This window comes from Uloborus diversus, chromosome 7 (assembly GCF_026930045.1).
Source record: "Uloborus diversus isolate 005 chromosome 7, Udiv.v.3.1, whole genome shotgun sequence".
Taxonomy (NCBI): Eukaryota; Metazoa; Arthropoda; class Arachnida; order Araneae; family Uloboridae; genus Uloborus; species Uloborus diversus.
The window spans coordinates 31,271,038-31,284,762 of NC_072737.1; the positions used below are offsets into that span (position 1 = coordinate 31,271,038).

The following is a 13,725-nucleotide window of genomic DNA, read 5'->3' on the forward strand; positions in this document are numbered from 1 at the left end:
TTTCAAATTTTTATTGTGTATAAATTTTTACACAAAGAAATACTTAATTTCAGGAACATTTACAGTTAAAATCTTTAATTATGCTTGTTTCAAGAACAATACACATCTAAAGCATAAAATTGTACAAGTACTTTCATACATATGTACATTATACGATTTGAAATAAAATCTTTATATTAATATCTTTGGTATACAAACTGCATCTTGGCAGAGAAAAAATTATTATATATATATTGCACTCAATGTGAAAGTAGAAACAAAATACTATTTTTTTTAAATATATCATGCACATCAGAAACAGTTTAACTTTGCCCTCGGTGATAAAGTGTTTCGTGTTTGTTAGAATTGGAAACTGAATAATAAAATAATAATATAAAAAATAATTATGAGACACTTAATAAAAATTCCAATATTTTTTTCCTAATAACATACTGTCCCATGATTGGCATCTTTATAAGTTTTAAGCTATTTTTATCTTAAAGTATCTTTCACTTTGATCGTCTGTTAACAAATCTAGGTACGCCTTGATTAAATTTTTTTTATATATAAAAGCAACTATTATCTTTTTAAGTTCATCCAAATAATGTGTATTCTTCCACAGAAGGACTTTTGAAGGACTTTGACACACAAAATTTGAGCATTTTCAAACATATGTATAAGAAATTACGGGGATGGTAGTTCAATTGCCTCTCTGGTAGATATTCCAAATTGGATGAACCTCAAAATATTTGAACGTAGCTTGGGAGAAATCTTAAAAACTTCGTATTGTACAGCACGAAATGACAAATTATCAAAGAGAGCAAATACACAAAAACCGCACGTTTTCGCTTTTAAACTGGTTCTTGCTTTAGATATAAAGCATCCAATAGCCATAAAATACTTAACAGCTTTTGTTTCAGCAAAGAAAGAAATATCAGAAATTATTAATTTTGAAAGAAGTTACAGTAAAAAAAAGATAACAGAATAAGTTTTAAGATGTCTTGCTGGCGGAATTAAGTTACAAAACATGAAATAAAAATGAAAAAAATACATTGATTTCCTTTAAGAAAGGTTACGAATGAAATTAATTTTATCACTTAGAAACCCTTCTTTGAGCATATCACAGGGTTCTTTGTTTCAAAGAAATAATTTATCTACAGGCTATCTAACTTAAACGTTTATATTTTACATTGAACCTGAAATTTTAATTTCAAATCCGAAAAACATGTAATCAATATTTATATAACTTTAAATTGTTTGACATTTGTTTAAACATTAAATGGTTGGGAGTTGATGTTTTTTAAATGAAAGTAGCTTTGAAAAAAGGGAAGCATTCGCAATTTCACTATAAAAATTAAAATTTAGTTCAGAAATTTCATAGTTATCAATAGTTATTTAACTTTCAATTACTGGTTTTTTAATTTTGGCAGATTGAATGATAAGACTTTTTTATGAAATGAAGAGCAAAAAAAAAAGTTTATATTTTATAATAAACTTATAGATATCTATTGATAATTATTAATGATGTATGCCGATAATAAACTGATATACTAAAATTCATTTCGAATTTAAAAAGTTTAATAAATACTTGTACTTATTTAGCTTAAAATTGGTAACGAATTTGTTTTGAACAAAAAATTATAAACGATATTTAAAAATAAATGCATCTTTGAAAATAAAAAAAAACAATAATTTTTACATAAATATTTTTCTAAAATATATATAAATCTCTTGGCATGAATATATGCTTGGAATTCATTACAAGCAAATGTTTTTCAGTGGCATGCTCTCGACATTAGCAGTCATCACCGGGTTCATGTGTGTCATGTAAACGTATTATATAATTTTCAATAAGGCCTCCATACGGTTGCAACTTCATTATGTGCTGTCCTTGGGGTTGACATGACATTCAACCGTAAGGAATGCAATCTCTCTCTAGAGTTCCGCAAAGAAAGGTGGCCGTTGACATTGCTGTCTTCTTGTCGACTTTCATCAGAACAGGTGGAGGGAGATTGAAGTTCTTTGTTGAGCAGTTCTGGAGAATGACTGTTGTTCAACTGTTGAGCATCCTGATGTTGTGACGCCAAGGATGCCGCAACGTCGTAAGAGCTCCTTGCGTCGTTTCCGAGGAGGTGGAGGGACGGGTGGAGATGACTCTGTTGGTAAAGTTGAGGATAGAGAAGCGAAGGTGGCACCATGCCACCTGTACCGAGGTACATACCAGCACTCGTGGCTGCCGCGCCGTTACTTCCGTAGTAGCTCTGCGATGCCAGAAGGTAGCTGGCGTGGTTCACTGACAATGTAGATGAAGAAGCTCCAGGTAGAAGAGGAATATTAGTCCGTGGCAACTGCAGAGCAGAATTAGAAGTCTGTAGCTTGGCCTGGTCTGGCGTCGAATGACAGGGATTAGATTCAGAAGCTGTAGTGGTCGCGGATGATAGTGGACTGCTGTTGTTCGGCCTACATGCAAGGTCATTCTTTGTATGACCCAGGTTATCTATTAGAGACTTGAATGTAAAAGCTGATGACGGATGTAGTTGACTGTTGTTACTGCCAGGCGTTGAATCAGGCGATACGTTGGGATCTGTAAAAGTAAATAAGAAATAAAAATTGATAAATATGCATAAAGTTTTTTGAAAATCATTTTGAACTCACAGGAACCAAATAAATGCATTTCTAAGACGGGCATCACCATAATGCTTTCACTCTGGCTTCCAGAATGTAATGCATAAACTGACCAATAACTTGATTTTCTCTAACTGATGATTTCAGTTTTAACCGACGGCTAAAACCAGATAACGAGCATCTCGGAAAGGAAGGGTGGTTTTTGAACTGGACAATAAAACAAGCTAGACTAATCTAAGAATTTAAGGGTAGTTTTTAAAAACGGAAGTTTATCATTACTGGGTTTATACATAAATATGTTGACCAATAACGTAGATCGTGAAGGTGGAGAGTCGTTGAATACATCGAAATGGCACAGAGAGATGCATGAAAAAAGTAAGAGAAATCTGTGACCAAGAATAGTGATTAAAAAGTCAGCTTTTATTACACACGTTTAACCTATATATCCAAGCGATATTAACTGATGTTGAATTGACTTTTTGCCCGGATTTTTGTTGGTTTCATCTATACAATAGATTTCCGTGCGCGTCTGTCTATGTGTCTGTAACACTATCTTTTCCAGACTGGCAATGTGTACCAGATCAATACTAGTAACGTTGGATATACGACATCCAGGGGAAGTGATTCCGCCCGATCCGAACCCTTTAAACCTTAAAGGACCGGAGATAATGAGCTGAACTTCCAGTCCTGAGAATGTTGTGAGGACATCTATGGATGTTCTGACACACTGAAAGCAGTAGAATCATGAATTGTCACCGAACGCAGGAGACATTCAGCCATCGCAGGTGCTGAACAGGGGTTGGAAAGCTACACGAGCAGAGGCGGAACCCCCAAGTTATTAATTCAACGGTGGATTCGATTATACTTCAAGCCTATGTGGAATTCTGATACCCGTATTCAACAGACTATTCGACTCTCGGTCCGACACCTGAACCGTAGATTGAGACCTTCTTATTAGTCAAAGAAGGCTGCAACCGGCGATTTGGCTGTCTGATCGAGGGTTGAATTTGAACCGTCTAGTGAATACGAGTGTCAGCTTCTGTATGCACTGTGGTATTTCCTCTGATTTTATGAACATGCTATTTTGAAGTTACACTCACCTGCTAGTGAAGCTGGATGCGTATCTTGGCTAGTGATTCCAGTAGCGGTGAAAGCGCTGTCTAAAGTGTAACCTGCAAATCCTGTTCCACGAAAAGCAGCCGAAGTGAAATATGGTGAATAATGTGCATTGTATGCTAACCAGTGTGGATGTTCTCCAGCAGCAAAATTGAAAGACTGTGCCATGTCTGTAAGAAAAAAAAAACATTATTGACATTTTCAATTTAGAGTAGTTCAGTGCATTCATATAAGTTTGACAGGCAGAAGCAGTAATGGGCAGGAAAGTCGAGTTGACAGAGCATTCTTTAACCCTTTTATCCCCGCCTTCTGGTTTTTTACCAGTTGTGTGGATTCGTTCAGATCGTCCTCTTATGGTCGTAAAGTCCGGCTTCAACTCGTTGCGAAAACCCTTTCCTTGTGTGAAACTTGGTGTTGTTGTTGCTTTACCCAGCGACGTAAGCAAGTTTTGGATAGAAAACCACAAGAACTCGAGTTCGAAGCTGGGAGAATCCACATGTTACCAGTAAGAAAAAACAGAATGCTGGGATATGCAAGTTACAAGTAATATATAAGAGTGCCTTTGCGGGGACGCGGCTTATGTGGATATCATTGTATTCACTTTCGAATGAATATTTCACGAGGTTCCTTCCGAGCATGTGAACTTTGCAACCTCCTGTCCAGCATCCCCAGAGGTATTTATTTGAAATGAGAACTTGAGGGACTTCACGACCACAACCTATTTAACGTTCCCCAGTCACCATTGGCGAACATGAAAGCTATTCGCCCGGCTGGTCATCGAACTCGGAACCTTCTAGCCACAAATCCAACGCTTTTTATCGACCAGGCAACCACGCTCTAAATAAAACGGCTAGCACTTTCTGGTTTCTTTTATTTTTATGGCGCAAGAGCCCTTGAGGGCTATACTTCGCCAGACGATTTTTCATTATATACTATTTATTTTTCATTTGAGAATAAGTCAAAAAAATAAAAGTATGCATATTTTGAAGTAAAAAGCATAAATCTTCAAGTACTAGTATTAAAAAAGGACAGTCTTAAAAATATATAAACGTTAAAAACATATAAAGAAAAGTGAATGAAACAATATCTTGAAAAATGAGGAAAGGACGAAATCACATAATGGTGAGACAAACACTAAATTAAAAAGGAGAAGCCAATGTCCTGGAGGAAGGAGTACAAATTGCGATGGGGTGAGTCCACCAACAAGTCTTTAAAAGATAGATTAAAATCACTAAAATATTTAAAACGTATTTGATTAAAATTTGGACAGTTGCATAAAAGTCAATATTGTTTTAAAAGCATTCTAATTAAGGTAGGGAAGAACAAAGTTGCAAAACACAAAATCAAATTTTAAAATAGAAGAAGAAAAGAAAGAAAAATAGCTGGCATTAGTTTTGAATTTTCAAGGAGCATTCTAAAGAACATGCAAAAGAATGACGTGGAAAAATTCGCTAAATAGAGAGCTAAAACGAGAAACATGAATTTTGTAAATGTAAAGAAACTTCCTCTTTCCTGTTAGAAAGAAAATTATAACCAACTTCTATCCCAATGCACAGAGGAAAAAGATCTACTTAATTCCAATTAATGTGTGCGATTTTCAATGCAAATTTATTTCGCACGTCAGTTTTTTTTTTTTTCATTAAATCAGCTTAAACTAGTTTCAATGTGCTTAACTTTTATGTCTATTTTTAAAGTTAAATGTGATACATGGAATCTGAATAAATGATAAGAAACAATGATTTATTGCGACAGAAAAAAGTTTTGTGAGAAAAAAGTTTCCACTTAAAAATCTAATGAATGCATCACTCTGGTAAAATCATCCCATATCAAAGGTAGAAATGCAAATATGGGCGACTGTGATATTTGTTGAAAGGGTTGTATGATTAAATAATGTGACAAATGGTATCTCAAATGAAACTGTATTGCAAGAATTACTTATACAAAAAAGGTGTATTATTTCCATCTGTTTCGGTTCAAAAATATTAGAAAACTAAGAGGATAGCCATGTTTTTTTTTTACTGTGAGATGGCACGAGTATTATTGAAATTTAAATGGCAGAAAACGATGAAATAGATGTACAACACAAAGAGTGTTGTAATGTATATAAATGACAACAGATGATTTATTTTACTTTAAGTAAAGATTAGTATAAGCATAAATTTGCGTTTTCACACAAAACTCGCATATTACGTGTTACGCCACAACAATTTTGATTTAGCATTGCTTTTCCAGACCAAAAGTTTTTGCTCTAGATAGAGTTGATTGGATGGACTATTTGTCCATTTATTCAGTAAGTTACCACCCTATAGCCAGGGCTAAGGCAGAAATACATGAAATACACCGCCAGCACAATTCCAGCCGAGGACTGCAGTTTCGTGCTTATTAGCACTCATCAGCCCGGCAAAGGAGTGACTGAGAACCGAACCATTGTTTCGGTCACTCGTCTGCTGGTCAGTGCTAATTCTATATTAGCTACCAGTTTGTTTGGCACTCTTGGCTTCCTTAAGAGGTTTTCCACCTCCAGCTCAGTCACTCCTATGCCGGGCTGATGAGTGCTAATAAGTACAAAACTGCAGTCCTCGGCTGGAATTGACTGAGCTGACGGTGTATTTCATGTATTTGTCCATTTGTTGTTGTTGTTGTCTTGTGCCAGCCAAGCTGGCAATTTGGGGTGAGCTGCTTCACCTTTCCAACTCTACCTTCACTTGGTGCGAAGTCAGACTTCCCCAGTACGTATATGCAATAAGGACCTATTTATAGGATAGGTAACCATTTACAACACATTCACACAAAGGAAAGAAAAGGACAGGAGAAAGTACATCCATGCCGAGCCGGGATCCGAACCCGGAACCTCCTCATCGTAGTCAGACTCCTCTGACCACTAGACAGGGCGGGCATTTGTTCTATTTATTATGGGTTAATAATAAAATACTCTTTTTCCGAACGAAAATAAAAATGCTATCTGATATTTCAATGTTTTATCAACCTAGTATAAAAAAAATTCACTTCTTAAACTTATTTACACTGCAATACATAGCAATAAAGTCCTGATGTGCTATATTATCGAAATTCACGAATGTAGAATTTGATGGTCTCATATTGAACCGTACGAATGTGGAATTAAATGATATCATATTGAAATGATGCGGCTGATACATTTAATACCATTTCATCGACTGAGTCTGAAACACTATTACTTCTATGGGAAAACAGTTTCGACTGAAGCTTATTCATCATCCCGATGTGCATCGATTATCCAATTCAATGAAACTCAAACTCTGTTCTGCAGACAAAAAGATTCATTCCGACCATTGAAATCGAACTTCTCCCGTAGGAAAACCACCTAATTAAACACTCGAGACCGGAGCTGGATATCCCTGGAGAGTGGGCCCACTTCTACGTCACGCGAAAACTCAAAGCCATCAAAACCCAAGTTGATCCTGGACTTCAAAAGCACCGATTGTGCTTGTTTCCATGGCAACGCTACCCTCTCAACTTCCGGCACTGAGAGGTTTCACGTGATCGGAAGTGCAACGTCATCATCCTTTCCCGTCTATCTCGTGATACCGAACTTTTGGAGGGGTTTTCGATAGATGGTAAACAAGTTACAAAAGGGACCGTCGCTGGAGTCGGTTTAGTTCCATAAAGCATGGCACGACTGAACTTATTCGATTTCCATCAAATGCAAAATAAATTAAAGTGGTATATTGCTACAGGGCATTGTTCACTAAATTCTCGGCAATATCAGTTGTGATGGTAGAGTAAGTAGAAAATTCCCCTTCTTCTGTAGGGAGTCTATACATTTTTCTTTTGTCATATATATATATATATACAGGGGTCCCTAAGAGGAAGAGCGCACCCCCTAAATATCGCAAAGACCCTCCCCCCAAAAAAGCAAGAGCCCCCCCCGCCAAAATGGAAGAAATGCCCGTCAAAACAACCACCCTAAAAATTTCAATGGTGCAGTCTACGCCATGAACCCTAAATTGGGTACCCCAGATATATACGCACAGAGGTTCTGTATTTTAAGTAATAGTGATAAATACACAAATCACACAAAGTGTTTCATGTATCGTCCTAAAACTTTAGTAATCTTCAAAAAAGGTCCGTCATGTGTTTTAAAGTTTACTTTGATGTTGGACCACTTCAAACTCCTGCAATCCGTCTATATTGCATTACTCAAAAAAAATTCCGCAACACCACAGATTATTTTATATCAACGTTCCGGGATTTCACGCGTTTCCACCAGTTTCCAGAGAAAACTAGGAATTTATGCTACAAAGTTTCCTGAACTGTTACTTGTTACACTGAAGTAGACTTCTCACTGTCGGTCGAGAAAACTAAATTTATGTACTACTGTAAATATAATACTTAAGGCCTTTATTAAGTGTTTCGCCTTCAGCTCAATTGCAGCCAGTCCAGACTGACGGAGCCCCAAATTAGGGTGAAATGCTGTCCCTGGAAGAGTTGCTGAGAAAAAAGCTGTTCAGTACTTGCATGAAATTCTGCCTTAGCTTTGACCATTAGTACTGCTCTACTTTAGGAGCTTTTCTAGCAAATCAATAAGGTGCCAAGTTTCATATATATTACATGGATTTGGGAAAAGTTGCCGAAAACCTAATCTCACTTTTTTATAGAAAGGTCCTGATTTATTCCAAGAAAATGACTAGCATTTATTGGGAGGGTTTCTGAATTCTTCAGGAATTTTCTTGGTTAATTTCAGAAATGTCACAGAGTTTTAGAGCCAAGCTATCCTTTTTCTTGTCTGATTACTGGCAGAAATTAGGCACATTAGCTGCCTATTATCCTCCAGGAGCGCTTCTGAATGTTTTTTACTGCGAAATATAACTTCTTTTTAATGTGTAAATAGAGGGAAAGAAATACACGAACAGAGCTTCCGTGAGTTACCATGCAAATTAAGCCTTGCTTTTGTAGTAAGGTTCAAATTAGACTTTGTCATGAATTGTGCCCTTGAAAAGAGTGGAAGTTTATGTAACTTTTGAACCTGTTTTAGCTTTAAAGGATTTTATTATTATTGAATTAGTCATGTTTATTTACTTTTTCGGGCAACGAAAAATCTTGCTGCACTAATGAAATTGCTTTTCTAAGATTACTTTTGAAAAAAAAAATGGCAACAGCAGTTTCAGCAAGACCACATTTACAAACATTCTGAGCTGAGAGAAACTACATAACAATTGTGTGTGTGGGGGGGGGCAGGGATATATAAGTAAAATGCAGTATAAGAAAGTGAGAAATTACAGCAGTTAAAGATAGTATAATGCTTTGTTAATGTCTGCCGTCAAGTTTACTGTCAGGTTTCTTGTTATTGTTAGGAACTGCATCACATATGTATATGTACTTTTTCTGGGAGGTAAAGAGTGATCTTTCACACACACACACGCACACACATATACAAAAGAAAGTTTCCAGGAGGTGCCTTTAATGTCCTTTTATTTCAAAATCAGCAGGTGAAATGTGCTAGCAAGTGCTGTTTTCCTTCCTCTATCGTATTTTCTATTAAGAATCCGAATTAGTGCACGAAGCCCCTGGATGGGATATAATAAATTGCGTAATAATGCTCTTAGATTTTGAAAAATGAACGCAGTGTTCTTTTCCTCCTAAGCCCTTTACCTTCTGCCCTTTACCTTCTGCTCATGGGCAAATAAAGGGACTGAATTTTTTTGACATGAAGCCAGAGTTAGCACTATAAATGAAGTCACTATAACCAAGTTCAACTGTATAGCTATAGATAAAAAAAATAGTTTTTAAGATTTTATAAATTTTTAAATTGCTTTTTTTATGTATAAAAGAATAAAATAATAAACGTGGATAATATTCTGTTATCTCTTTTCTAACTATTCATAGTTTGAACTTTCTTCTTTGATTTCTTAATGGGTAAGAGTTAAATTGCTTGCGTTATCTCCTTTTCGACTTCCAAAAAGAGAAACGAAAGAAAAAGACTTTTTGAACCGTGCTTATACGCTAAATTTAAATAGGTGGAAGCTTTTTTTTTCATTAATTACGCCCAATATCTCTCCAAGATGCCACTTAATTTTTTCCCGAGTAAATCATCCATTTTCGTTATCGCATAAGCGAATGAAGAAAGCTAAATTTAAAGAAGGACCCAAAAAAATAAAACGGTCATCAACTCCACCTCAAGAAGAAAAAAAAGACGCAAAGTAAATGAAGAAAATAAACAGCTAACCGACAAGATAACAGTCTGTGAAAAATCTATGTAACAAAGCATCAAAAACTCCGCCTTTGGAAAGCCGAGAAGTTTAAAATAATTCTCATTGTCTTTATCCTTCCCAAACTATCGATCACTTAACTTAATTACCGCTTGAAATGAGATTTAAGGACTCATTTCCTAATGACTCGGAGCTTCGGGGCAGGGCGCAAGTGATGTATGGGGTGTGTCATTTTTATCTGGGGCTGCCCGTAAAGCAGGATAAAGCTCTGCTGTGGTCTCACGAACCACAATTCCACTTCTCCGTTTTACACGTCGCCATGCAGGCTGGAGGAATTATCTCCGCTCTTTCAAATTGAAAGGATATTGTCTCTTTTTTGGTGTTATAGATGATATAATTAGAAAGGGATTTAGAATCTTTTCTAAAAGAGGTCTCTGATACAGGATTCACTGTTTAAGTGCTGTTGCTTTTTTGTTTAGGGATAAAGATTGGGATCTTTTGTTAAAACGCTTTTCGAAAGATTACGTTACGTAAGTGCCGATTTAAGGCTTTTGATTATTATAAATTTTTCGTTTGGTGGATATGTGTTTTTAATCACAACATTTAGTCAGCTCGGTTTTTAAGGAATGCTACGCTGTAAAAAAAAAAAAAAAAATGCTCGCTTACTGGAACATTTCTTGGAAACTGAGCTTCCATAAAGGTTTTTAGGAACTAACGATTCAGCTTCCTTTTAAGCACCGTTACATAAGAAGTTGTATCGATACTCGAAACCTTTGTTTCTATAGATTTTCACCAGTTTCCTATAGATTTTCTGGGAAACGAGCAGTTGTTCTTTTTTTGCAGTTTAGCAGACGATAGTTCTCTAAATTGCATTCTCATTTGAGAGCTATAAGTATTTAAAAAACTTCTAATGCTTATGTTTTTTTTATAATATTTATTCACAATGATATGAAGCATTGAAATGAATTGATAAGATAATGTAAACATAAAAAAAATACAGTTTCAAATTTTAATAGCTTCTAGTGTGCAACTGTTGTAGAGTGTTGGTTCATCTTTGCAGTTAAAACGTAACACAAAGTCTTAGTGGTGTAGCAGCCAATTTCATCTTGTGTACAAAAACTAAACATTGTAGTCGTTTCTTTTTTGGAGTTAATAAAGAGAAGGTAATGTTGCCGATTCGTCTAAGAAAATACTTTGGAAACCTTAATCCAGTGAAGCCTACGTAAGTTGACGAATTGCAGGGCAGTACTTTGACGGTCAACTTAGACAAGTGGTCAAATTGCAAGGATGATCATCACGTTTTATTGTATTATTATTATTTTTTTAATTACGAGTCTTTCATTCACTGTTACGATTACTCCCTACTTGCACAATTTAGTGACAAAATATGTGATATCCACATCAGATTTTTTTTCAATCTCTTAAAATCAAATTATGATATAGAAAGAAGTAAGATTTACCAGAGGGCGTGGCACCAACCCCCATCCTGCGTGGCAGATCAAGAGCCCATTGCTCTGCAGTCTTCCTCCTGAACTGTTCCCACTCTCGCAGGGGATCCACCAATCGGGGGTCGAAGAAGGGGGTCCGCTGTCCAAACGCAGAGGCGAAGGCTCGAAAGTGATGATGGTGCTGCCCTGGTAAGATAAGATAGGAACATTGAATCAACTGATATCGTTAAAATATGAATGAAAAAATGTGCTGTTGAACTAATGAAAACAAATATAATAAAGCCACGTTGAACAAATTCAAGTAATTTAATGCTTGACTTATGCCACAGTGGTAACGAGTTGGCTTGGACTAAGAAGGTCATGGATTCTAATCTCAGCATAATAGTAGCTGCTTTAAGAAACAAGAGTTGGGATGGTTATTGGAACTCTTGCCTGGCGAGTCACGGTTTCAATATCAACCGGTCGAAGATCCGCCGTTAGGGGCGACTGGCACAAGTTAAATCAACAGTGGTCATCAAGTCCTCCATAATTTAAATGCAAATTGATATCCCTGAGGCCAAATGGATACCCCTGATCAAAAGAATTGGGCTCTTTTCAGGACCATAACCAACTGGTAAAACCATTCTTGTGGAAGGCACAGGGAAATTGTGGTGTGATGACAGATTGGAGTTTTTCTGGTTCACTCGTATTTTAATGTGCATACATGTCGAAGTTAATCATCTCAGAAGTTTTCCAAGAAAGTAGCTTGTTTCCCATCAAGTCGTTCTGTACCGACCAAAAAAAAAAAGTAAATGAACCCGTGACTAAAACTCGTCTAGGACATTATTATCCCTTGGTTACTCGAGCCATTACAAAAAAAAAAAAAAAAAAAGCAAATAATCCAAGATAAATATTACGCATTTCTTGCAAAACAACTAATAAATTCTTTGAAAAACCCCTTAGATGGAAATTAACCCCATAAATTATCTGACTGTTATGAACGGTTATAAAATTGATGTAAATCAACTAATTGCTTTGAAGTGCAGGCATAGCAGTGCAAATAAACCCAACCCAACGCAACCACCTATTGCTTAGTTGAAGCAAATCAATTAAAATCTACGATATGTTAAATGAATACAAACCATTTAAATGTAATATGTGGATGCTTAATTGCAGTTACCACCATAATTAAACATAAAGTAGTGTCGTATTTAAGTGCTGTAATAATAATAATTGAATGCCGCTTAATAACACATCTGTATCAGTAGAGCAGCCAGAATTCACCAGAGCGGGGGAGGGGGTTGTAACGGTCCCCCCTTTACTAGTATAACATATGCCAGGGCTGCAGAGTCGGAGTATTGGAGTCCGAAGTCGGAATATTTTTAGGGTGAAGGAGTCTATCATTTTTCCTCCGATTCGGCATCCCTGATATAAATTATCGTGTTAGGATTGGTAAATGTTAAAACCAAAGACTCTGGGGGAAGGGTTGACCCCCCTTTTACTTTTAGGGGAAAATTTCCACAATTGATTAATATATTGGCCGAATTCATTGTAAAACTTATTTTTTGCACTTTCCAATAGAATTTATAAAAGGAGGAAAAAATAAGCTTAAGTATGTGTACGCTGTTAATTGTTTTGAAGAGTCCCATTCAAATTTTACGGGTTTCTTTGAATTAGAAGGGAATGGGCCTCGACTGTTGATCCTTCTATTCTGCTTTTGAATTTATGATTTGTCTTATCTGTGTACGGTTATAAAACTATTTCAACGGTGTAGTTATTCAGTAGTACTTAATAACATTCTAAACTACTGGGCTTATACATTTTTCCTTTTAGTTTTTTTGGTTTTTACGCAGTCGGGTTTTTTTGTTTTTATTTAATAATTTTTTATTATTAAATACAGTTACGAGAGCGACTCATTGAATTCTATTTTGCGTATTGCACAGGTAAAACTAAACAACAAAAACTCGCAGAGGAAGACAAGAATACAGGAAACATCCAGCAGACTGCTCAATGATATTACACTTTAATTTTTACTAAATACAGCAACGAGAGAGACTCATAAAACTCCATTTTGCGCATTGCATAGGTAAAATAAACAACAAGAACTCGCAGAGGAAGACAGGAGTACAGGCAACTCAATATTACACTTCATTTTTACTAAATACAGCTACGAGATTCGAACTCGAACTCTGAGCCGAGTGCGTCAAACTTGGGATGGGAGCCATGATTTACTGCTACTTAGTTTAACAAACTCTTATGTGAGTTACTTTAATAACCTATGTGTGAAACTAGATACAGTAAAACCTGTGAAGTTGACCACCCTTGTAAGTTGACCACCTGTCTAAGTTGACCACTTTTTTCAGGCACGGAATTGCCCTTATCATATAAAT

At 36.1% G+C, this 13,725-nt stretch overlaps 1 protein-coding gene across 1 annotated transcript in view; it reads right to left on the reverse strand.

Moving 5' to 3' along the window:
• Nucleotides 1–1,657: 1,657 nt before the first annotated feature.
• The window catches only part of LOC129225889 (runt-related transcription factor 1-like), a 75,015-nt gene continuing 62,947 nt past the window's right edge, over nt 1,658–13,725 (reverse strand). The window contains exons 3-5 of the mRNA XM_054860419.1: nt 11,369–11,542; nt 3,705–3,890; nt 1,658–2,563 (exon numbers count right to left, since the gene is read on the reverse strand). Of these exons, the coding sequence (XP_054716394.1) occupies nt 1,827–2,563; nt 3,705–3,890; nt 11,369–11,542 (1,097 nt within the window). The 3' untranslated portion in view covers nt 1,658–1,826. The remainder of the gene's footprint in view (nt 2,564–3,704; nt 3,891–11,368; nt 11,543–13,725) is intronic.